Source organism: Passer domesticus, chromosome 10 (genome assembly GCF_036417665.1).
Source record: "Passer domesticus isolate bPasDom1 chromosome 10, bPasDom1.hap1, whole genome shotgun sequence".
Taxonomy (NCBI): domain Eukaryota; kingdom Metazoa; phylum Chordata; class Aves; order Passeriformes; family Passeridae; genus Passer; species Passer domesticus.
In genome coordinates, this window is record NC_087483.1 from 11,983,521 (window position 1) to 12,010,002 (window position 26,482).

Below are 26,482 nucleotides of genomic sequence, written 5' to 3' on the forward strand. Positions count from 1 at the left end.
CACACCTATCAAGAGTTTTAAAACCTGATGTTTTTCCTGCCTGTAGGTGATAAAGCACTTTCAGAGGCTGCTTCAAATAAGGGCTGTAAAATAAATGTACAGGACTTCAGCAAAGGTAGAACAGAACCCATACAGGAATGTTAGAATGAACACAAAAACCACAGATTCCAACTCATTTTGCATTTGACCAGCTGACTTCACATGTGGTTGTTAAGAACAGTAATTTTCTTCTTTACAGTGGTTGTTAAGAAATTGGTGAATGGAACATGCCAAAAAGGAACACCATGGTCAGACTGCATGGATGCTGCTGGTTTGTGAAAATGACAACAGTGCTAGTTCAAGGAGTAGGTGGAAGCAAGCAGGGTAAAGTTGCTTTCTTAAGTTTTATTTATTTAATGGTGCACACCCACCTGTATTTAACCCAAACTCACACTAGTCCTCTACAATTTAGCTAGTTCCAGTTCAGAAGGAACCACTACTGGGCTAATCATTCTATAGATTGTTGCTTTCAGATGCAACCAAGGGAGACATTATTAAGAAAGACTTTTCAACCTTTAGAAAGGTCCTGCTCAGTTCAGGACTGTTAGGATGGTCTGGATGTCTTAGCCAAACTACTTCACTTAAGTCTATGGGAACTTTCCTGTCTAGCCTAGACAAAAGGGATAGTATTTAATTCTACAGTAAACACCTCTGACAGTAAGTATTGCTTTAACAGAAATAACAATTATTTCTTTGTCTTGGCACGCATTGTTAGGAACTGGGCTGGATGGCTAAGGAATTCATCATGTAGAATCACTGTAGATAAGGCCAGATGATATCATGTTGTGCATAAAAGAAGGGAAATTAAGGAAAGAGGAGCCAAAAGAGATGCATGGAGTTGCTGCCCCTTCTTTCTGCTAAGTGGGCTGTGCCCACTGCTGCTAATGGAGGAAGGTCCTGGCCCCCTCTTAATTTTATTTTTTTTCCCCCCTCACCAGCATGTCTGTGTCTCGAAAACCAGTGAGAAATGTCTGAAAATAGATGGATGTTCAGTTTCTCTTTATTTTAAAGTGCAATTCTTTTACAAGGACAGAAGAGAGATTGTTTTTGGAATTCTTCAAATCAGAGACACTCCCTTTCTGTACAAGCATCTCTTTTATTCACTTTCTCTTTGGTTTGTGCTTTTTTTGTTCAGTTGTTTGGTTTGTTTGTTTTTGTAAGACTGCTCTATAAGCTCTGCATGCTAATGTTTTCTCTGGTCAGAATCACAGAATGTTCTCAGCTGGAAGGGACCCACAAGGACCATTGGGTCCAACTCCAAAGGGAACAGTCTGTCCAGGGATTGAGCCCATGACCTTGGTGTTATTTGCCCTCAGTGTGCTCTGTATGTTCAATAATTCTATGCTTTATTTATTTTATGCTTCTGCTGGATTGGGAATAGGATAAATTCTTAGATTTGTCTGGCTTTTAATTTGCAGCCACCACTGCATGTAGGAACTGGTGCAGATTCCTGCTCCCATCAGTTGTTTCAACAGCACTAAAAGGCACAAACAAGGAGTGCTTGAGGAGAAGGTCAGAGATTCCACAGCTCAGCAGGGAGAGTCCAGGCAGACACCAGCTCTGAGCATTCTTCCTTGTAGGAAGGAGCAATGCCAGTTATCCCCCAGTGCCACAACAACTTGGCCTAGGAAATGAGTGAGGCAAAGGCTCTCTGAGGCTGCACTTTGTTCATCCCTGTGCCATGAGACTCGGGGAGTGCTGGTGACTGCCCTCCTGCCCTGCTCCTGCACAGCTGGAAAGGATGCTGGGCTGCAGCAGTGCTGCCTCCAGCTTCCATCTTTGGAGAGGGCTGGTGGAAAAGAAAGCATCTTGCAGACATAGAGAACTGCTGGGGCGTGGCCTTTGGTGAATACTAAGAAATGGGAGGAAGATTTTATTGGAAATAATAAAAGTCATGCCAGTGCTGGAGAAATACTGAGACCTGAGGTGATGGTATGGACAGTAAGGTGGAAAACTCAAAATATTTTGCTGAAATTTTAACAGAAACTATATTGTACCATTTTAAATGCTTGTACTTCTAAAAAAACCCTCACTTTACATGGCTTAAAAGATAAAAATATTTTTCCATTATATAATGAAAACATAATTATATAATGAAAACATAATTACAAGTAGTGCTGTTGTTTGCAACAAAAATATGTTTAGAAAGCTTTGCTACTAGCATGTTTCTATTTTTGCCTTCAATATTTTCATTATTTCTGTGAAAGCTTCTGATTGAACCTTCTTCTCTCAGAATTTTTTACACATGAATTACAGATCATTCCTAACAAGCTTTTTAATTACAGCTAAAGAAGACTATTCAGAACACTCCTGACTGTTAGAAACGAGTCCATGTGGGGAAAAATAAGAGGTAATTAGCTTTACATGAAAAACAGCTGCTGTCATTTTCCACTGACAAAGGAAAGGGAAACAATTTCTACACCTCATAGCAAATGCAGACTTGGCATGGAAAGGACTGTTTGGCTCAGAGTCCATACCTTGAATTTATCTGAAATTTAACTAGTTTTACCACAGGTATTTGCTATGAAGATTTTGAAGGCATTGATATTCCAACTTTCTAAATTCTTGTAGCAAGTCCATTGCATCATCTGGATTAAGAGTATCCCAGTTATGTTAAATGGAGATGCTTTTTGTAAGAGGGTTGGGAACATGAAAAACAAGGGGCTGTCACTGCAGTGTGCTGTAACCCATGGAACAGTATAATAAACTAGTAAACTAGAGAAATATTATTAGTAGTAAAAATATTATTAGTTGTAAAATAATAAACCAGAAAAATAAATAGTAAAAATAAAAAAAGAAAAATAGTATAAATAAATAAATTAATAATAAGTTTGAGGAATCTTCAGGTCAGCTCAGACTGAGAGCTCTTGCTGTGAATTTTTTTCTTGCAGATCCTGAAGTATATCTCTGGTAGCTGAATGCCTGCAGGCTCTGGAAGCAAACCCTGGAGTAAGGAAACCCTTACTGCATTCATCTGCCCAAACTGTGCCAGAAGGAGCCAGTGCTTGAGGACAGCTGCTGGAGCCCAGCTGGCATCCCAGGATGGGAGTTCTGCTCCTTGTGAGGAACAGGAGCAGGTTGGGTATGGGCCCTGCTCTGTGGCTGCAGATCCCTCCATGAAACCCTGCCAAATGCACTTTGGGGGTCTCTACTAAATTTGCAGATATCTGGCTCCTGTTCAAGGTTAGCTAAGGAAAATGTGATTAAGTATTTGTGTTCCTAGCTCTTCTCTGATGTTTCAGGTCTATATCCATGGAAGTGTAAGGGACAAAGTCATTATAATTTCTCTAAATCTATAACTATGGGGTTTGAAAGGTAGCAATGCTCTGTTTTGAAAACTTTTTATACCACGTTAAAAAAACAGGCACAGAACAGTTGTACATTTTGTCCCCTTTGCTCAAATTCCCTCATATCTAACGACGTTTTTTTTATAATCATGTTTATTGTATTAACTCTGATAGCTATTTCTGTTTAGTGCAACCTACTTTTTGTAGCATCTAAATATTATTCCCTACTAATTCAGTATTTTGTTTTCTTAGTTATTTATATGTAAAGCTGTCACAAAATGGACCAGCTGTCTATGGACTTCACTGTGTCAGACACCACCACTTCACAGTGATCCCTGTCCAAGGTGTAGAGAACCTTTGGGAGGAGTTTCTCTGCTACAAATGTTTGTCACCTTTCATTTTCAAGTATCAAGGTAAGGAGCCAAGCAAATACATGAATACTCGTGTTCAAGGCTGTTTTCTCCTTTGATAATTTGTGCATGGCTTATGATTATGTGTTTGCTGTACAGCTCTGGGATTCCCTGCTGGACTCTGCCCCAACCACTGGCCATGGGCCCACTGGCTCCAAACCAGTTCTCTGCATAGAAGGGTTTGCTCCTGGCTCCTTCACAGGGAAGAACTTGGTTTAAATTGCCTGAATCCACCAATAAAACTTAGACTCAACAGACCAGCACCTCTGGGCACTTTTTCCCTTGTGGCAATTTTTCATTTTGATACTGATTGTGAAATCTGAATTTCCAGGAAAGATCATTCATCTTAAGTCAGGAATTAACAAGAGTGTCTAAGCACTTTTCAGAAAACAGGCTTTGATTTTTTGTGTGTGTGTTTGTAGTTTGTTAAATTCACATAAAACAATGTATTAACCTTCAAAGGAATTAGCAATAATAATATGATCTTTTCTCTTTGTAAGAGTTTTTATTTAGAGTGGTGAATCGTGTTGAGGGGGAAGAAAACTTTGAAATAGTCATTAGAAGTACTGGCTGAAAATATATTTAAAATTTAGGGGGCAGTGATTAAAACTGAGTTTAATTTAAAAAAAATCTTGCATGTCATTTGCCTCAAATGAAGCTTGAACTCCATGTGGATGAACTGGAATTGTTCATTTAGGGAGTATGGTTTAAAAGATGTTAAAGAGCTGTAGGTTGATTTAATAGATAATTGTGATTATAAACAGGGGTCTGTCACTGCTGCACTTGCAGTCAGACTCACTTTGGAATGGATTTCATCTAGTTCAAAATGAATTTTGTATTTTCTTGGCACACAGATGTTCAGAGTCAGATCATTATCAAAAGCTACAACTTTGGTTTAGAACTTTGACTTCAATTGTGACTGCTATGACAGGAAAGAGCAAGATACACTGTTGGAGTAATTGGAATATTTTCAAAGGCAGTAATCTTTGTATCCTGCACAGAGTGGAACAGGATTCTGTGTCAATATTGATGGGATATTGATAAGTTTGTATCAGTATCTTGTGCTATAAGATGATTTCCACTTTTTAAATTATATAGAAAGTGTAAGGATCACAGTTTAGTCTCAGGGGGTTAGGATGCTGGGTTTCATTTTGCTATTTAATTGCTTTTTGGGCATCTGTACTGCATTGGCAAATGCTACTGTAGCTATCATTTGTCCTCCTTTTCTGCTGCTGGGTGTGAGTTACAATAAAGTGTTGTAAGGAGCAACTTTTGCATTTGAGGGATTGTATTTACTTCTTCTCTACAGTTACTTGTATAACAGTAGAGAGTAATTGTTAAATGGACCAGTTTTAATTGTGTACATACACAGAATCAGTAAGTGGGAGTATTGGTAGAGAACTGAAGGACCAGACATACCTCAGAGTCTGTAACAATTTCCACTGTCTGACATTTGGTCCTAGGAACTGGAGTTCAAAAAAACCTACCTGGAATTACAGGCTGCTGCTTAGAAGTCATGAAGAGAGGCAGGAGATTTTTTGGATGCATTTTTTTGGTGGATATTGGCACACTTTAAATACAGGTAACAGGCAGACAGCAGTATTAACACCCAATATTTAAGATCCCCTGGTGTGGTTAAATATTTCTTGGTTTTTTTATTTGAGCTCAGGTTTGCTTATCTACCTCCACCTCAGCTGATGGGATGAAGAAGATACATACTCAATTTAGCCTCTGCTGTTAGTTCCTGCTGAAACAGACATTTTTGGCTTAATGTAAGTAAGTACTAATAACTTTTTATTAAAAGGGGATTCAGAAGACAAGAAATAGGAATATGAAACTTTCAGGTAAATAATTTTATGTCCAGTCATCTCATATTATCTGTACAAACTTCCTCCAGAAATTCAGCACTCCAGTATAAGTATTGAAAAACACTTAAAACCAGAATAATTGTTAGTAACTCTATGTAATTACTTTCTCCTTGGGTTAATATTTAACTAGCACAGAGTTAAAACATCTGTGAAAGCCAATTTTGATCAGCTTTGTTATATTACAGCACAAGAGAGATGAATAAATTGAGTAATATTTTATTGATCAGAAACAATACTTTTCTCAGCAATTAAAATGCATGACTCGTATGAACAGGGTGAAAATGAAACAACCAAAAAAATAACTTCACATTTTTTCCATTTTCTTCTTAGTGTAAGCAATAAATACAATGCCATAGCTTCTATTAATCTTATTTACATAGTACAATAAATGAATGTTGCCTGGTTGCCAGCCCAAATGTTTCTTGACATCAAAAGGAGTACATGTTGCAGCATTTCTACAGAAAAATACTCTTGCAGATCACCACCATGAAAAACTGAATAACATAAATGCCAACATTAAACATCCAACTGAGGGACCCTGCAATGCAGCCATTTATTAATTGTAGACAGTAGCATTAAAAATAAACATTTTCTCTCATTGAATCATAACATGCTGGTGTTACAGATAGCAAATATAAGACAACTATTGCTGTAGCCCCTGTAGATTGATACAATAAATCCTCACTAAATTAAAAAAAAAGGAAACAGCAAATAATAACAGGTACTAAACAAATAATAATCTGCACGTTCAAAGGTATCTCACAGCCCCACCAAAAGAGAGTTTACTTCCATCCCAGAGAATATGGACTACAACATTCTGTAAAGCAGAAGAGAGCCATGAGAAATCAGCATTAAAATTTGATTTTAACTTATGGTGACAGAAAAACATTTTAAGAAGCAGACCTTTCTCTTAGCTATGCAGAAACTAAAAAAAACTTGAGGTAGGAAGACAAAATAGGAATTGGTATTTTCCAATGCAAATAAGAAAACAGATTATCTAACCTCAGCAGGAGAGGGGAAATACAGCTCTGCTATACCATGTGACCCTTCACAACCAGAAAGATTTTCTTGTAGGTCCAGCTGGCTGTGGTTTTTTTTCTCCAAAGGGAAGATGGGAGCAGGGGAAGGTGTGCCTAGAAGGAAGCTGTGATTGTCCACCTAGAAGTAGGGTAATTTCTGTATAAAAACAATTTTCCCTCCTAAATTAGAATTACACATTTCTCTAACAGAAATATATAGTAAATGACAAAATCTGTAGTCTGTTAAATTTGAACTGCCTCTCTGAGAATGAAGCTTAGTTAAAGTCTAATACTGTAGCACACTCTAAACCAACATCTATGTGTTAATTACAGCAACAATCCAACAGGTACCATGAAATAACTGTCTAATACGATGCCATAAGTGGTTTACAGTATGTTTAAATGGACAGACACCTGCCTGGGCTTTGAGGCTCAGTGGTACCTGAAGATTGTGCAAAGGGAACTCAAGACAGATTTATACCAGCTGATGCTCTGGTCCCACAAATGTAAAAATGCTGCACTGGAGCAGGGGTTCTCTGCACCACTGATATCTTCAGAACATGGCACAAATGTTAAGGAACACTACAAAGACCAGCAAGCAGAGCTGTAAATAACCTCTAGTCATGTTGTAGCAGACATTGTTACTGTCACTCCTAAATTTTAAGAGACTGTGACATCTGATTGCCACATCTCACACGGCTCTACACAATCCAACAGACTCTTCAAATCATCCCCATCAGCTGACCAGAGAGCCCTGCAGAAAAGGAGAAATCTTCATTTGTGCATCCTAGCTGAAATTCTATGCTGTGAAACAATATCATTAATAAAACACTTCCTATGTTTACTCTCCAGACATAAGAACTGTAAAAAAAAAAACAAACTAAAGAAAGGTGCAAGTGGCAGGACCTTGCCATACCCTCCTAATGTTTTCTTTGTAAGTTCAAAGCATGAAACCCCTTATGCAGTCACAAAGTAATAAACACTGAAAATTACCTAGACACTGTTGAAGCATAGAGAAAAGCTACTGAAAAAAAATGTTTAAATGTCAAAGTCAAGGTGCTTTGTACACAAAAATTTTGTATGCAAAGTTATCTCAAGCTGGTCTCAGAAAGAACTGTCTTCCAAGTTTTTGACTGGACTACGTGCATCAGAAATATGTTCATTGGCAAAACAGTCTGTCACAGCTCCAGCATCTACTTTTTCTTCTGCCTAATTTGGATTTTTCCCCACTTCAAGTAGACTTATCTGCAAATGAAACGTATAAAATTTTTTCTTACATTTTTAATTTTCAGTGAACTCACCTCGTTTCATGCCCTCATTCTTGAACATATTTGTCATTTCACTTAACAAAACTATTTATTTAAAGCGTAAAGATTTAAGAAAAATATAAATTTCTAAAAAGGCACATTTTCTCAAGACCTTCCTGACAACCTCCTGGTTTTCAGTGAGACCTTTATGCACCAGCAGAACCAAAGAAACAACACATAAAGTACTGTTCTTAGCTAATTAACTGAGAGAGAGATTCAGAATCAACCAACCCAAAATAATATTGAAATTCTCAACCCATCAACTTTTGAACCTTTATAATACAAAACTTATACTGGATTTTCCAAATAATGAGAATTACTAACATTACTTTGCTTGGTTAGTCTGGGTCTCTCATACTGGCTTTAAAGGTAGTATATCATGTGCACTGTGTTCAGTCTTGCACGCTCACCTCAGACAACAAAAACAGCCACAAAATTAACCAAAACTTTGCCCCAAGAATGAAGGAATAAGTTACTAATCATATGGCCAGGGAAATACATAAAAGTAAAATCAGAACAATGCCACAAGGAATTCTGTACATGATCTTCTCCAGCTGAGTAAATTCCTTAATGACACAGTGAAGTTCCACCAGCTGCAGCTACTACGAGTGTCTGGAGGGACTTACAGTGACTCAGGTTACTCCTTTGCTCTCTGGCAGTGAGGCCTCATCCGTCTCGTCTTGGTTAAATCCAGAAGAAACTTCCATACAGTTCCGGAGAAGGAGACACTTCTGAATATCCTGAAATAGCTTCAATAAAATTGCTCAAATCTTGGTGCAAGACAGTATATTGCAGTACAGAAGTACATGAAGGCTCATACTGGAAGTGGTGTCTCTGTGCTTGGTGTAAAACAGTGGGAAGAAAACAAACTGGCCAAACCGAAGCAAAACATCAATCTCTTTAACCAAAACAGCAGTATCTAGCTATCTTTGAATTTCTTACCTCAGATTACCTGTCAGGCTTTTTTGACACCCAAATGAATGCTGGACCAAAAAAAGAACCTGGAAAACTTCTTCTTATTATTGCACCTACTTAAACCATTTTGCTTTGCTCTATTTTTTAGGTTGAATTAAGACAACAGAGTATGGTATTTACACTCTAAGATTCTATAGGCAAACGAAGTGGTTTCAACACAGCACAGTCTTATACAAACTTCCAAGAAAATAAGAAATCCTTCATTGATTCCCTTTGTACAAAAATTTGCCAACTTTGTCTACACAGTAGAAACTGAAGAGGCAAAGTTTGTATCCTTATAGAAATGCACATACATATATAGATATATATGCACAGATGTCCATACTGTATAGATACACAAACATAAGCATATATGCACGTGTGTATTTATACACACACACACATATATGAGAAACACGGTTTAGATTGCCTCATCCAGGAGAACGACATATCCCAAGCTAGCTGAGATCTTCTGGCCATGAAGTCACTGGATCAGCTGTGGATTGGGGGGCAGGGACACCCCTCAGCCGTAGAGCTTCTCAGTCTTGAGTGCCAGGCTGTCCATGTCGTGGTAGCCCTTGCCGTTGAGGTGCTCCCCGGCGCAGTCGTGCCCGTAGCCGTAGCCCTGCACGTCGCTGATGGTGGACACGGTGTAGGAGGCCGTGCGCACGGCGTCCGAGTGGCTGAAGCTGTGCTCAAACTGGATCTTGTACTGGTTCCAGTGCCTCCTCAGCACAGCCTGCACCTGTGCCCCCAGACAAAGCAAAATGCATGTAAACCACGGCTCAGGGGCTTTGTTATTTGTCTCTTTGTTCTTTGTCTCAGCAAACGGGGCAGCAAGGCTCAGAAATCCTGGGCAAGGATGTAGCCATGATATTTTATGTAAAATCCTCTGCTAGGATTTTTCCCGTCCTGAGGAGCTGGGAGCCTCAGGAAAGAAATGTAAACAATAACTATCTGCTGCTGTGGAATGCAACAGGTGCATCTTCCATTGGTCCATGTGGATTGTTTTCAATTGATAGCCAATCGCGGCCATCTGTGCCGGGGTTGTGAGCAGTCACAGGATTTTGTTATGCATTCTATTCTGTTCTATTCTTGTCCTTTGTAGCCTTCTAATAATCTTCTCTCTCTGTTCATTTAGTATACTTTTAATGTAGTATTTTAATATATAACATAATAAATCAGCCTTCTGAGGAAAATGGAGTCAAGCTGCGTGTCCTCACACATGGGAGGATTACCACAAGACAAGGATACCTACCTACCTGCCATTCAGCACCTGAGGCGTTCTGAATTGATCACCACTTAGGTAAGCATCATTTTTCAGCAAATTTGGTGTGAAGTAATGGCATTTTACAATTGTAGTGTACTAGCTGCTCAGACAAAGCACAGGTTACAGGAGGAACAGCAGCCACACAATTTTCTGCTTCCTGCCCTGTGAACTGCAGTCCAGTAGGACAGATCAGAAACAGAGGTGAAAAAGGTAATTTCTGTTCATCCTTATTTTCAAAACGCCAGATTCTCAGCATCTGTAAATTCATTTACTCTCAAAAAACCATAACTTACATTTGCTATGATTTTGGCACAAGTCAGTCTTTCCCAACTTCTGGCCATACATTAAGCAAAAGACTAGAAGGACAAATTCCTCATCTCCACATTTCTAGCAGAGTTAAAAATAAAGCTGATAAAATAGCTGAAGGCCCCATTGGTTTACATGTCTCCACTGAAAGGATGTGATGTTTGTTGTGGCCTTCCTCCCCTCCAGTATGGTTAAACACCTGGGCAGAGTGGAGCTATGAAGTGTCACATTCATGAAATTCACACAGAATTAGTCTTTCAGGCCAGATGCCAAGTGGGGAATGGTAACAATGGTAATAGCTCCTGTTGCTTTTTCAAACATATTTCTACTTAAAAAAACCCTGCCTACAGGTCATTTTCAGCCAAACTTGGTAAAGAAAGCAGTCCTAACTGCTAACCAGTGAACAGTGACTGCCCCAGTTAATTGTTTATAGTGTGGGTAAATATTTTTAGGATTTTCCATATGTCTTCAGGGTTTATGTTTGCTTTCCATTTCCCTCACACAATGGCTCCTTTTGTCTAATTTTACTCTGGCTTTAATCATGAAAAATAAAAATAAATACAAAAAAAGGGATGTAGTTTTTAGACTTCCTGCAGTCTGGTATCAGAAACCTCTGTTTAAAGGAGAGCTTCATATTTCTCAAGTCCTTCACAAGGAAATGATAGAGTAAGGAAAGAATTATCAACCAATTAACATAACAAATTAGCATTTTAGGGCAAAGGAAGTGGTTTCTTACTGTTCATAAAAACTTTCTAATCTACTCCAAATATCAAAACACAAATCTTCAAACACTGAGAAATCAATTATCTTAATAATTTTGAGTTTCAGATCTTATTGCTTTTCGTAACAAAATTGTGCACTTCTTCAGAGCCTAAAGGCAGAGTTCTTGTTTCAGCATGGGAAGTTTTTGATTAATTAGTACATGCATTGCATAGAACCTTAGAATAGAGCCAATACAGAACCTTTAGTCTTTGCACAATTTGAATCCATCTCCTCTAATCTATCCTAAAGCCAAGACGAGGATCATATTCAAAATTCCAGCTTTTCCAAGAGGGAAGCTTGGAATTTAGTTTGGACTCAATCAATCTGTGTTCATCACTAAGCTATGTTCCATTTGTTCTCCTTTCACAGTCAGTTACTTCAATAAGCTCAGAGTTTGAACGTAGACACACATGCAAAAAATTACACGTTGAGCAATTTTCACTTTAGACAAGACAGGCTGGAGATGGGGAAAATGCCAGCAACTGGAACTAAATGGCTTAACAAGGTCAAAGGAGTCTCTTGGCAGAGCTGGGAGATTAACGAGGCTTGCCAAATTACACACTTCACTCCTCTCCCACACTTCTGCTGGTTCCTTCAGTAAGAAATGTTCATCTTATTTTTGCTTGTTAACAGCGTTTGTTAACCAACCCTAAAGGATTCCATAGCTCCTGAGAGCCACCAGCATCCCTCAAGAGAAGTGTCTTGGGGCTACTGCCAGGGGAAAGCAGTCCAGCTGCTCCTGCCAGGGACAGAGAGCTATAAAAAGGGTTTCCTGTACGGGCAAAGAGCATTTCCTCTCTGCCTGCCCCATGCCCATCACACTCCCTCCATGCATTTCTAACTGAGCCCCTATTCCTGGCATTCTTCCCAAAGCCTCTCCAGTACTGCTGAATCAGGACTGCACCCTGTCCTGCTGTGTGTCTCTTCTTGTAGGGTCTTATATCCTTTCATCTGTTGTGAGTGTCTTTCAGTCTTCTCTAACCTTCCAATTATTTATAGAAAAATATGAGAAAAATCAATTACACTCTGTTTAACAATATATGTTTCTGTTCACAAAGTGAGAATAGAACTTTCCCCACTTTCTCCTCAGCTTTGAGCAGTGGTATGGAGCTGTAAATTCAGCTCAGGAGGGGTAGAACTTTGTAACTTTGTTACAAGAAAGGATGTTAAAGGAAAGCACTGAATGAAAAATACTGTAATAATATAATTGTGTTTCTCAGTCATTAACAGAGATGCTGGAAGAATCTTTCTTTCTTTCTCACCTTGTAACTTAATAACGGCTGGATTTGATGAGTTTGCAGGAAGGACACCTTCCAGTCAGCCCTATAACACTGCTAGCTTGATATCAGACAAATTTTTTGGATATCAGACAAATTAAACAGCTCAGTAGCCAACCAGGAGAAAAACCACCCAACCAAACCACAACACAGCTTCATCCATCTCATCTATTGTACAACAGATTGTATAACCTTGTAAACCTGAGACTCTTCATGGCAACATTTCTGTGGAGCAGTGAAATGAAGGAAAAAAGCAGATGAACCCCACAAGGCTTACTCAGATCATGTAGGTCATTATAGTACCTGCTATTAAAATTTCAACAGGAATCTTCCTACTGGTTTATCAGAGATCTGGGACAAGCTCCTCCTCTGACCACAGCCTGTGTGACCCCAAAAGCCACTCCAGGCCATCTGAAGCTGGCAAACCTGATGTGTTGAGAGCATCTTACTCTGTGGGCTGCTGGCCCACGAGCAGACTGACTGTGAGTGTCCTTGGGGAAGCCCTGCCACAGAGGATCCAAGCTGAAGGGCTTGCACATCCACCCTGTCTGGAGGAGCTCTGTGAGCAGCAGCTGCAGTGCCTGTAAGAACTGGATCTGACAGGCCATCCCTGGCTGCTCTGCTCAGCAAACTGGAGATGTTCCTTGGCTACAGTCAGCAGCACAGACCAGCTATTTTTCTTACATTTCTTAATTCATCCTCACTGAAGTGCTATCCTAGCAGATCACTTTTGTTCATCTTTGGCCAGAAGTGTTTTGCTTGAACAGGATTTGGCTCCTGATATTTGGTGCAGAACACACTAAAATGTACAGCAACAGGCTAAGACTTAGAAATTAGTGCTTTTAGCATTTTTAATTGCTAATACCCCCAGCCTGCAACCCCACTTGCTGGGTCTGGAACCTTTTAGAAGACAAAGGAAAGACATCTTGTCTGAGCTGACATTTTTCCCTACCTATGTGCTCCCCTTGCATTTCCTCACTGATACAGTAGTTTATAAAGCAGTAAGTCCTTTCTTGAGCAAGGTGTACTGAAAATAATTAAAATAAATACAACTAGTGATCACTAAACCCAAAAGTGGTTTAAAAGGATAAATTTCCACTCTCTAGAAAGCAAATACAGACATGTATATTTAACTAAGTCAAGGTCTATGGTCTAAAAATTGAAGTCCTAAATTAATAGATGTTAAAATACCTATATCCTCCTTTAAATATTATTCTACCAGTAGATATTCAAGCAGTGATTCACTTATTAGTGTTTGTACGAATTGTGGAAGAGCTCATCTTTTACCACTGATGAGCCCATGGTGAATTTAGGGGATGACTCAGGTTTGGTTTTTCTTACACAGCAGAAGAGGATATGTTAAAAAAATATAAGTTTGTGACAATGAAATATTAACAGATACAGGAATAGATCTCAAAATCAATAATAATTGAAAATGAAAAGCAGCCTTGGAAGAGGCTTGAGGATGAAGACAGAACTGAGCAGCAGACAGTATTGATCATAAAAACTGCAGAAATTTCAAGGTCTTCCACCCCTCCTCCTTAATTTTCCAGTGGAGCAGAACAAACTGATTTTTTCAAAATACCTTTTAGAAGGCATTCTGAACTATACTATGGCATTGGGAAGGCATCCAGAGCTTTCTGCTCTGTAGAAGGGAAAGCGCGTGTGAGATGTCAGTGCAGGGTGAGGGCAAGTGATCAGATCCAATGCAGAGCACTTATTCTTGTTTTGAAATAAATGTGTGAGCAGGGACTTGAACCTGCATCTACTCCATGGTAAAATCAGATCAAGGCCCCTTCCCCAGACAAAGCCTACCTTCATCTTTTCTGACTCCTTGGCAAAAAAATTCAGTGAGACTTGTGCATTTGGGTGGGGGTACACACAACAAAGACACAAATAAACCTTCAAAGCCCATGGTAGTTTCAATGCAATTCTGTCAGCTTTGGACTTGGGAAGAGAAGGAAGGGCAATCCACACTAATCAATTCTAACATTATTGAAATGTTTACCTTTCAGTAAAAATTGCTGCCCAATAACACTATAGAAACACACTGGCACAATTTTAGATAAAAAACCCTAAGGGTTCAGTCTTAGGAAAGCATCTGGTTACTCCCAAATTTCTGCTTACAGCCTACACTGTAACCACACTAAATGTAGAACAAATGAACAAACAGATGTGTAGGAATAAGTATAGCATTGTAATTGTTCCTCTGCCAAAAGTGTTGGCAAATTACCAGTTCGTTTTTTGGTGGGGGTAGTTTTGTTCATTTGTTTTGGGGTTGCTGGGATTTTTTTTTGCAAGCAAGAGCAACATTAACAATTTTAGATTTTTTTTTTTTTTAGCCTTCCTACTACTTTGATCTCTGACACTAAGCCTCTGGAAGCGTACTCTCTACAGCCTGGGGCAAGAGTTTCTACATGAAAGTCACCCTGTGCACTCCAGGGACCTTGACCTAGCCAAGACAACAGCAAAGCTTGTTAGCTTCAACAGATCAATACCATCTATTGCTGGAACCTGGCACAATCCTCTAATGTCAGGGTAAGGTCTGACCTTGGAACTCGCTGATCATGGTGCTTTAAACATGCACTTGTGACCCACACAAATTCCTCCTACAAGCGCACCAAGCTGTTAAGGTCTGACTGGTGGAATGCAGCTTTTCGCTTGCGCTAAAAAAACACTTCTGCAAACCTCAGCCTAAAATTTTCCCAGAGAGCCTCATAAAACAATCCCAGACTCACAGAAGGGGTTTGGTTGGAAGAGATCTTAGTGACCATCTAATTCCAGCCCCCTGCTGTGGGGTACAGCCATACCCCAGCCAGCAACACCTGCTCCTGCTACAGAAGGACCAAGCAGTGGGTCTCCAGGATAACATCTTGCACAGCTTCCAACACAGACAAAAAAACAACTTCTGGGTGTTGAACTGCTTTTCAGTGTTATGACATTTATCTGGACTTCATAGCAAAGTAACAACTCTCTTCCATTTCTAAATCAAGACAAAAGTGTATAGCTCAGCACCCAAGAATCAGTCCTAACACACTTAATGGTGCCATCACTGATCCCACTGTCCTTTCCAAGCAATGCTTTTGGCATCCTGATACTTTGTTTTCTTCTTTTAATTTAGACAAATTTAGACATAAAATTAGAAACAAAAATAAAAAATACCACCTCCTTCATTGCTGAAACAAATGCATATAAAAAAGAAAAATTATTATAGATATAGTAAAAGCTGTTACTCTACCTCGCCATTGAAGAAGCAGAAAATTGTAGCCACCAGTAGACCCTGAAAAATAAAAACAAAGATTCTGCTTTAATTCATATGCATATGGGTTATTTCAGGTGTGAGATAATTAAAGGCTTCTGATAAAATTCAGATATAGATAGCACAGAAAATGCAGGACAAATCTAAACATGATGAACTATTTCAAAAAATAGATCACTAAAAACATGGGGCCACCTTTCTGCCACGATGCTTCCTTCCTCTGAAAACTGGAAGGCAAGTAAATGAAAATCCAGCATACCGAGAAATCAAAGACTACTGGATGAAGATCTTTAAAAAATGCAGTAACACAGAGACTCTTTTTCTTTTATTTGATTGCCACGCCAAGTGCTCTGTGCTGTTTCCCACCTGGTAGTGCATGAGGATGTGCATCACATAGTCGTACACCTCCTCGGCGATCCGGCCCTCGGGTCGCCATGGGAACAGCACAAACTCGATGCCAAGGAGAGGGACAAGAATCAGGGTGGCTCTCACTGCCTTCATGTACAGGTTGGACTCAGCCTTGTGGGTGTCTTTCAGCTTGGTGATGAGAACACGAACGATGTTCAGCAGGAAGAAAAGGTTCACCTGTCGGAAAAGGAAACGACACTGGGAAAGAGGTCTGGAAAATAATCCCACATGCTGATTTGTGGGACTGGAAACCAGACAACACAAACTCACACTGCTTTCATAATCACCCTGTGATTATACAAGAGATATCAGATAAACATCTTTGAAAACACCTTAAAGTAACAAAAATGTGGCTCTAGCTTCCACTATCCACACCCATTCCTCAAACTCCCTAAGCAAAGTACCTGCCAGTGGTAACAACCCACACACCTTTCTCTCTGCTGCCAGTAACAGTGCATGGGTGAAGGATTGATTCTTTTCAAGCTGGTCAAGAGAGAAGATGATACTTTTCCCTCCTTGCATTTAAATATGGTTTTTCAAAAAACTACTTTTAATTTTCCAAATGTGAATTCGGTTCTTATAGAAAAAGAAGAAAACTTACAGAGAACGTAAAATCAGAATAATAATTTAAAAAATCACCAAAATGCTGGTACAAGGAACTGCATATTCCTCTAGACAAACAGTGGATTTGGCATTCATACAGTAGCCAATAGTTGGATATTTTATTCTTTCAGCAGAGCTGCCAATGGGGCAAGCACCGAGATGATGCTTTATGTCATTCCCTTGCACTACTGAACTTGCTCATTTCCATAGTAGTTACTAAGGCTTTTTCTGGTTAGAAATGGTCCATATTTCTTTCATCCAAGAACTGAATGGTTCCTTCAGTTTGACCAGAAAAAAAAAATCCTAAACTGTCATTGTGAGCAAGCACAAAACTGATACGCTCCATATCTCATACACACACACAGATATTGTGTGGATACACACACACACCCCCCAGGGATTTGGAACCAGAGCCACAGCAGCCCCAGGGATCATCCCAGCCCACCCCTCACCTCCTGTGCAGCCCCTGGTGGAAGCTGCAGCCAGTCCCTGCCCTTATCCCAGGCACAGACAGGACCAAAGTGCACTGGAGAGCCTCTGTGGAAGGCACAGAGGCTCTGCTCCTATCTCTGCCTCCACAGGATTGTCTGCCCTTGCCAACAACTGGAGACAAAAAAGGGGTAGGGGAAGAAGCTGACAGACAGACAGACAGACAACTCCCTTCTAACACCTCAGAATTCCTGGTGTAGGAGGAGGCTCTGTCTTTCTGTAGCTCGAGTGCAAGCAGGGGAGGCATTTCAGACCATGGTTGTCACGCTCCACAGCCCTGGCAGAATTCTTTCTGTCAGTTCAGGCTTTCAGAATAAATAGCTGTGCTATTATAGCAACATGGCCCTTTACAGATATGGGATGTTATTTATATTCTACTTACGTGCTATTTAAATAACTAACAGGAAGCTGTTTTACATAGGAAACTACTGCATGGAGTTCTCCTGGAAGCCTCCAGCTACCTTTAAGCTTTGTTTAAACAGCCAAGGTCTTCTGATTCTTTCTCAAGGGATTTATTTAGATTTTATGTAGCCCACGATCCCTATCCAACTTCCTACGGTACGTGCAGACAATGAGTCCTTCCTCCATGTCTAAATTTAATCTTTCTCAAATCTACTTGTTCAACATTAACACGTCTCAAACACTGAGTTTTCTGTCCTCTAATGTTTTGGTAGCGTGGCCAATTCCTGTAACAATGTCCTTAAGTGCTAACTGAAGATGCAAGTTGCAGCAGCCAGGCACAAACAGCAGCATCAAATGAGCTGTTTCTTTTCCAATATGCACAGAGTTTTTCTATTTGCTTCACCCCCCAAAACCAAAATGCACAAAATTCAGCATGCAAAGAGTTTGTAAATAGCAAAAAGAGGAAACAGAAAGCTGGAAGAGGCAAAGCAGAGGGCAGAGCTGAGTAGAACAGGATGAGTATCAGTACAAGTATGTAGCACCAATTTTTGATGAATATCTCTTCTGTCAGAAAATAAGAGTGAGACTGGGATGGACTGAACTTTTAATTAAAGTGATGAAAGCAGGTCCTGGTTTTAAGTAAAGTGCTGAGTAGATTTTTACATTTAAGCAAAAGTTGGGCAGTGGAACTCCTTGCATGCACATTATCATCAAATTGACTGTGATGGTTTGGAAAAGCCCAAAGGAGCTCTGTTGTGCTATCTGCACAATGAACACAGAGTGAAACAGCTACAGTCCCACAGTGACCTAAAAACTGAACAGGGCAACTGAGCAAAAATAGAAACAAAGGCAGAGAAGGCAATCCTAGACACACACACACACAAAAAGTGTTGGTGCCTATACTGGAAACTCAGGAGCATTTAGGTTTTGGCTTGACAGAGGCAATGAACTGAAGCCAAGTTCCTGAGTCAATAGAGGCTGCAGTTTTTGAATTAAACTCTCCTCATGTCCCTGATATTTCTACTTTTCTCCATGCTGAGTTTGCACTAAGTAATTATACTAATCCTTTTAGTTTAAATTCTGTTTCAGTTCTTCCTTAGGATGATATAAACAGGCCCTTCTCACTCGAGGCACTCAGATATTTTTAGATATGGGTTGGTAGCCACTGTCTGGCTTTTAGTACAGTTATTCAGGTCCACAGCTTGGCCTTTTTGGACAAAACTGAGTGTTCAACTTCTAAACTAAGCCTGGCACTGAGTTCAGCTTAAAGTCATTAAACATAAGGATATGAAAGACAAAGTGGCGAGCACCTGAACTTCCTTCTAGCACGCCTTCACTCAGAACTTGCATCTCTAGTGGTCTGTCAGACTGCAACACCAATATGTAACATTATTGCAGGGAGAAAGGAACATCCCTGGGACAATATTTGTATCAAAAATGGCATAGCTAAATAATCCAGAGGTACCCAAACAAACAAAATCACAAGAGCACTGGCACATCTGAAGTCTACACAGAAATCACTACTGCTCTCACTGAAGTGTAAAACAATTCCTTTTCTCTCCCCCCTCAATTTTGATCAATATTTGTCTAGCATGCAAACTAACATCACCCTCTGCTGTCTCATTCCCCCTCTGTTTCTTTAATTGTGAATGCTTAGGCAGACAGTTGTAATTTAATGGTCAGTTGAAGACAATTCCAATCAAAGTGCAACCTGTGTCTGCTCCTGTTTCTTTGGCAGAAGAACTGACCACAGTTACGTAACACCAGGGACCATAAAAGCAGCGTTGTTTTTAACTTTATGTAATTGTAGGATTCTCAGTGGTGTACAAGAGTTAAATTCCCATTGGTTTCTGCCAATTCTCCCTGGCATCCACTTGACAGTCCCCTTCACGTTCTTTGAGATCTGCTCCTGCAAATAGAAACAGTGTCTTCCCCCTCGTTATCTAATTTGCAGTTTAATGTTGTTGCTTAAATGTCTACTAAAGCAGGTCATGCTTAGTAAAGTGTGGAAATTGTATCTGGCAAGCAAGCTGCTTAAGCAAATGAGGGTTCTGTTCACAAAGCCTAAACACATGCATTTAATCTAACATCTTTAGCCCTGCCTTGTCTTTTCTGAATTGAAACAAAAAAAAAAAAATCTTTTTTTTGTGCTTCCAGAAAGGAAAGCAACTCCTTTAAAGTACTTTCACATCACAGGCAAGATGTACAATTTAATCTGTTATTCCTGCATGATTCTCAAATAAATTTACTTGTTGTACTGAAGCAAGAAAAATACAAAGGAAACACTTTTAGCTGGGTCATAAAAAATATAGGACTACCAGGTGATCAAAGTTGTAAATTGCAAAGAGGATGGACAAAGACACTGCCCAGACCAACCCCACAGAGATGATTATTACGCCTCCAGTAAAATCAAAGAACATTCTGAATGTGGCCTTGAATAGAAACAAGACTTGGTCATTTGGTATGGATCCAGAGCATTTGAATCCCACTGGAGTCTAGCCACTTGCAGTGCGATTTTGTGGAGGCCACTGCTTAGAAGGCTGAAAAATGACCTTGCATCCTAAAATGAGGTCACTTCATGGAAGATAGTACAGTCTTATAGATTTTACACAAAATTTTACATTGCTATTTAGAGCAAATTCTAATACAAATTGTCTTTGAAAGAGTTTTACTTAAGTGATATATCTCTGAAGAGATGCCAGAAGAATGGAAGTAACAACCCATGAAGAACCCTATACTTTTTCTGTGAAAACAGGGTTTAATCTTCTGTGTAAAGCAGAGAGAATAAAAACTGAAAGGATTTAGAACTGGGTTTAAGCTTATAGATTAGAGCACAGAAGATCCTTATGTGAACAGATAACAGCAGACCTGTCTGACAGGATAAGAATTACCAGCAATAATTCACACCCCAAGGGTCACAGCCCTCCATAACTTCACGGGAGTTGCTTTGGCTGCCCACACACAGGGGCTCAGGTGGGTCATGGTATCATCACAGTCTTCAACATTTAAGCTCACTAGTTAATTTCACTGTGAATGAAAAAGGGAGTCACAAGAATCCCAGGATTTATGCAATGGTCTTCTAAGAGAATTCTCTATTCACTGAATGCCCTCCACAGGCACACACAAGTTAACAGAAGGGCAAAGTGTAGATCAGAAACTGAAATTATTTCCATAAAGTTAGGAAGGAATTTCCATAAATGTTTTTATTCCTAATGAACTTCCTTTTGTGAACTGAAAAGTGGGGAGGAAAGCCAGCAGTCATGGACCCAACAATTTGGCCAGATCAGCTTGAGGTTTCTGCTACAATAAAACAAATGACTGTCATACACAGTCAGGGGCTAATCACATATGGAATGCTTCTATGCTAATTATGTTAATTATGTCAGTAGTTGTTTAAGTGCACACCTATTTCTATTTAGCAATAATATAAAATAGGGTAAATCCAGTCCTAGTGCAACTGACATACAAGATTGATTTCTATGCAGTAATGTCCTCAGTTACTCACCCAGAATTTCTTTTAGCAGTGAACAGTGAACAGAGCTGGCATTGACTTGGGGTATCAGACAGAACACACATCATGCTCTAGGATTTCATGAGCACTCCAGAAACAGAGGAGCTGCAATACCCCAGTGGCCCAAGCAGGCACTGCTAAATCAGAACAGGGGCAGTCACAGGTACTGGCAGAACCATTTGCACTGGTTCTCACAAAGTGCCTGCTGTGATTTCTCTCCATCCCATATTCCCACACACAGTCAGCCCTGGATCCAAAGCCCCTCTCTGAACCTCAGTCTGTGGCTGCTTGGCCACAGCACAGTGACACAGTGAGGCTCCTAGCAGGGTCCACCTGGCAATCATTCTGGCCATGAGAGGCATTCTCAGCTAAAGGAAGGATTTTAAATTCCCCTCCAGTACTCCAGGTAAGCTTTAGTCCTTCCTTGTTGCTAGCACTTAAGTGGAATGATCATCAACATTGCAAACCCTGAGTTTCTCAAAGGAACACAGGCACAAATCCTTAATAAGGCCAAGACTTCTGTTATCTTGTGTGTCTGAGACACCTGCTGGGTCAAGCAGCAGACTCACAAGTGGGTGACCTCTAAATGTCAGCTAAAGGCTCTTACCTTTGTAAGCTCATCAAGAACAGCCAGAAAAAAAAAAGGAGAAAACAAAAATATTATTTGAAAAATGCTTACCAAGAGAGCAGCACAAATAGGGCCATGGATGATGTAAAGTAGATGAGTATCAGAGCTGATCCAACAACTACAGAAAACAAACAAGAAAAGAAAAAAAAAAGGCATTTATTAGCTTTGGTGGGTTTTTTTACCTTAAAAAAATGTAGAAGTTTTGCAAAAGAAGCTGAAGCTACTTACTTGTCATTATAGTATAAGCTTCTTGCAACAGCATGTATGCAAGCGGGGATCAGTGGAAAACCTGTGAAGCAAAAAAAACCAGTAATGTCTTCATTAGTAAAACCTGGTTAATAACTAAGTCAACTTGCATATTTTGCAGGAATCTTCTGTATTTTCACCTTGCCCAAACTATATACCTGCAGAGAAAATAAACTAGCATGGACCAATTTAAAATTTCTTTTCTTAGATTTCTTTCTGAGGGCTGTCTGAAACCTTATTCACACTGACTCGGTAAGAAATCCACAGCAACACACAGGAAAGGCAAATCAGCTTTTTGGAATATAACAAGTCCCTTCATTACCAGATGCTTTTCAGGCTGCAATCTGCAGCAACAGCAAATAGGAAGGCAGCATTAAAATGGTGGTTGCATGCATGAGCACAGGTTTAACAGTGGAGAGCATGTTCTCACTGGTATGAGGACAAAGTACCAGCACCTTGCTGTATTTAGAAAACAATTCTGAAATTGGACTCAGAAAATTAAGCTAAATGAAAAAAAAATTAAAATAATAAGCAAATTAGTCATCTGGGGCCCTTGACACCCTGGTGGTGCCTGATGTTCAGGAGCTGCTAGCACCTGTGACCTTCCAGCTGTGCCTGCAGGGGGACAGCGACCCAGGTACCCAGCCACCTTGGAGCTGAGTGTGCCAGAGCCTGCACTTTCACTCTGTGAACAAGCCCTTGTGCATTATCTGCAGTGAGCAGGCTTGGCTTGTTGGTTTTGATACTGATACTACTTGGGATCTTCAGTTACAGCTATTCTGTGTCTGCTCAGTGAACAATACAGGTCAAATGGAAGTGCTGGAAAAATAAATCCTCGGCCATCTCTAACTCAGCTCTGACCCTCCACCCTCAGCACGGCGAGACTTCTCTGAAAACAAACATTCATTCCTGAATAAACATCTTCGAGGTGAGGAACAATGAATAATTACTTCTTAAGGTCTTTTTTATAATAGGAGACTATTTTCTCTATACAAAGGAGGAGTCACTTCCTGACTCCAGAAATGCATAATCTCTCTCTCAGCAGAGGTACACACAACTTCCTACATTAATATTTCTAAGCTTGTTAAAACACTACAGATAAAGAATTGGGGTGTGACATGGTCACTCAACGCTACAGCTCAGAGAGGCAAAGGTAGGGGTGTCTGAAGGAGGAAAGGGCTGCATTGACCTGAAAATGCACAAGGTGAAATCACATACCCCAGCCAAGAAGGTAATACCACATCAAGTGCTGCTTCTCAGCAAAAACAGCCACCACAATCAGCGTGTGCAGGTAAATGCCTTCACACAGCATCCAAAAGTAGTTGCAACCCATCAGGTACAGGTAGATGAACTGTGACACTTTGCAACTAACCTGCAGTAAAAAAAGCAGAGTATAACATAAATTTTTAATTTGCAGAAATCTCAGAGCTTTATTTGCAAAGTGGAAAGAAATACCACTCAAAATAATGTTTATTCTGTTCTACATTACAATTACATATTTATTTACTTATTAAAATAGAATTTTCATATGACATTGTGATCCCCTACTTTATGGTGACATAAAACTAATAACTGAGTCTGGATTTTTATTACTCAAACATGAGGACCTTGAGATCCTCCAGCCTGGTAGAATACTATTATGATATTTTGCCTTATTGCAAACCTTGCCACACTTAACCATTCCAAATCCTTAAATTCTCTGATAGCAATCCCCTTTCAGTTTCTACCCATCACAACATATAACTACCCCAGGGAACAATTAATGTTTTCAAAATGCTTATAATACTTCCAGTTTTAACCTACTCACAACGGCACCCAGGGACTGAGAGCTCACAGTAGGTTCTGGAGGAGCCTGGAATTTATTTTTATTTAGCTTCATCCAAAATATATTCTACAGTTCAAATGCTATAAAATAATTTATTGGAAAGTCTAAAATGTGAGGTTGTGAACAAGTAGCAACAGCTAACTTGCCGATTTGGTCACATTAAATCCTTTTTTTTCCTCCTTCCAATGTTGCTGGCTGATGATTGTTCTATTTCTGCCACCTGGCTTAAAACAAACTAAAACCCAATATTATTTTACCATTTTCTGCTACCTAACTCACTTGATGATGATTATTAGCAGCTATCTCAGGTATGTTTTCCAGCACAGTGATGACTGCTTCTACAGGAGAAAAGGAAATTATCTTTTTACTCAATTCAGTTTCTGGAGTTTTTACTCTAACTTCCACAGAATTAAGATTTATCTTCCATGTCTAAATAACAATAAAGCCAGACCTAGGGATGTGTTTGTTCATGTACTTCATCTTTAGAATATTGCGTTGCAAAAATAAATTGTTTTTATTTTAACTGAAGATGGCTGAGTTAAAGCCATAAGAAACTAGAAGACAGATCCAAAATACCTCAAAAACACCTTTTTTCCTTCCCTTCCTTGGTGAATTCAGCTGTCAGCCTCCCTGACACCATCTAGAATAGGCTTCCCTGCAGTTGTTTCAGGGCAAAAGCCATTCTGTGGAGCTGGGATGAGGCATTCAGTGAGCTCAGCCCCACTTTCACTATTTCCCAGCCTGGCAAGAGCAGTGTGCCAGGCACTGTGAGACATCTGCTGTCACCCGGACAGGAGTCAGGAATGCTGCACACAGCATTTCAGCAGCTCTGCACCCCCACCTCTGCTGAGCCATTCACCTACAAGCAGACAGACTTGGCCAAACACACTTTCACTTACTGGGTTAGTTGCAACCAATTCCTGGTTGTTGGCAACGGCCGTCAGTGAAATTATTGTTACAACAGAGTTGCAAACAAAAGAGAAAAACAGATTTTTATGCAGGGTAATCCTTTGGCAGCTCAAGCTCCTGGAAAAGAGAAACGAGAACAAATGAGTACATGGGAGGACAGCTATGTGTACTTGGGGACAACTCTGACATTTGGAAATGTTAGAGCTCTTGATTTTACTAACAAGCCCTACATCAACCCGTTCTTCAGGTCCAGAGCAAATTTAATACACTAAAAGGAAGAAAGTAAGTACATTTACAGCCAATATGCTTATAGTTATGCTTATAGTGGCCAGCTGAAAATTATTTAAATACTGATGATAATTTTCACAATTAGAATTTCCCAATTAGCTATCACAGCTGTGCTTGATGAAGCTGTCTTACCCTGTTTCCAATTATCCAAATCTGTTCAGATCTTTTGAGGCTAATTCCTGTTACTCCTGCCCTTGTCATTTTTCTTCCTTCAGCCCAAAGCTAGAGAAATATCTAAATTAACAAAGCAATGCAAATCTCCCCCTGAATTTTGTGTATAACTAAGATATTAACAATTTATAGGACATAATTATAAAATCCCTAGAGAACTGCATTTAGTTGTGTTAATTTCTAAGGTTTGCTTTAAATCTTGCAATAAAATTTAAGAGAGAATATCTTTGGAAGGGCTTAAAAAAAAAAAAAAACAACAAACCAGAAATTCAACTATATCAAAGAATGTTAAACTTAGGTGCAGCAAGTTTCTGTTTTTCTACCATTCTAGAGGAAACAGGAATTCTCCCAGTGTAATCAAGGAGGAGGGACTGCTTCTCATTCAAGTTTTTCAGTGAACTCCTGGGTTGCTTCAGAGACCGCATGGAGTGAAGCCTCTGCTGCAGATTCCCCACACCTGCCTGTCTCCAGTTAATGGCCAGAGAGATGGAGTGCAGCTGACTGACCCTTGGGAATGACCAGCTGGGGGAGAAAATCCCCCACTTACACACATGCCACTGAGAGAAATCAGAAACATTCAAAAGGGCAGCAGGAGACTTGTCTAAACTTGTCACCCAAGGGGGAAAAAAAAAAAATAAATCAAGTTTTCTGGCATCTTCAAATATCATGCCTGGAAGAAAAGATAAAGGAGGGACATTGGTGATTTTAATTTGAGAGGGTAGAAGGGAGACCTTTACATTTTTTCAGAGAAATGCAGATATGGGATCTTCAGAAAGGCTGGAGGAGTATATTGGAAACTGCAACCGGATGAAACAACAACCAAGGTGACCCAAAGGGAAAAGAGGACAGCCCCATAAGCCTGGCCATAGGGCAGACCTTGGCTGCATCCTTTGCAGCTCTCACAAGGGCAGGGTACAAAGCACCCACAGACCCCTGCACTGAGCTCACAGTGCTCACTATGCAAGCCCTGAGACAGTCCAAACCCATGGCACTAAAAACAGGTGAAAGAAAAGGAAACCCCTCTAGAAACCAGTGCTGCCATTTAACGGGGACCTACAGGAAACTTTGGTTGCCACGTGTCATTTGGCTGAAGAAAACAAAAAAGAAAAAGTTTCCAAAATATGGAAAACAGGGTTGCAAATGAATTTGAGGAAAAAATACATTCCCTTAGGCTCTTTAAGATTTTATTTGAGTCTTGTTTTAATGCCACAAAAGGATAAAATTTAATTATTGTAACATGAAGG

The 26,482-nt window shown here is 39.9% G+C and overlaps 1 protein-coding gene and 1 long non-coding RNA gene across 3 annotated transcripts in view; one reads left to right on the plus strand and one right to left on the minus strand.

Moving 5' to 3' along the window:
* Positions 1–5,804: 5,804 nt before the first annotated feature.
* CALCRL (calcitonin receptor like receptor) overlaps positions 5,805–26,482 on the minus strand; it is a 66,084-nt gene continuing 45,406 nt past the window's right edge. For both annotated transcript variants that reach the window (XM_064433779.1, XM_064433778.1), the window contains 7 exons: positions 24,770–24,896; positions 23,264–23,417; positions 22,028–22,088; positions 21,851–21,917; positions 16,125–16,343; positions 15,738–15,779; positions 5,805–9,629 (listed from right to left, as the gene is read on the minus strand). In XM_064433779.1, the coding sequence (XP_064289849.1) occupies positions 9,408–9,629; positions 15,738–15,779; positions 16,125–16,343; positions 21,851–21,917; positions 22,028–22,088; positions 23,264–23,417; positions 24,770–24,896 (892 nt within the window). In that variant the 3' untranslated portion in view covers positions 5,805–9,407. The remainder of the gene's footprint in view (positions 9,630–15,737; positions 15,780–16,124; positions 16,344–21,850; positions 21,918–22,027; positions 22,089–23,263; positions 23,418–24,769; positions 24,897–26,482) is intronic.
* Positions 9,580–25,906, plus strand: LOC135308608 (uncharacterized). The gene is made up of 3 exons (XR_010368991.1): positions 9,580–10,190; positions 22,839–22,973; positions 25,570–25,906. It is a non-coding gene; the product is annotated as an uncharacterized LOC135308608 (long non-coding RNA).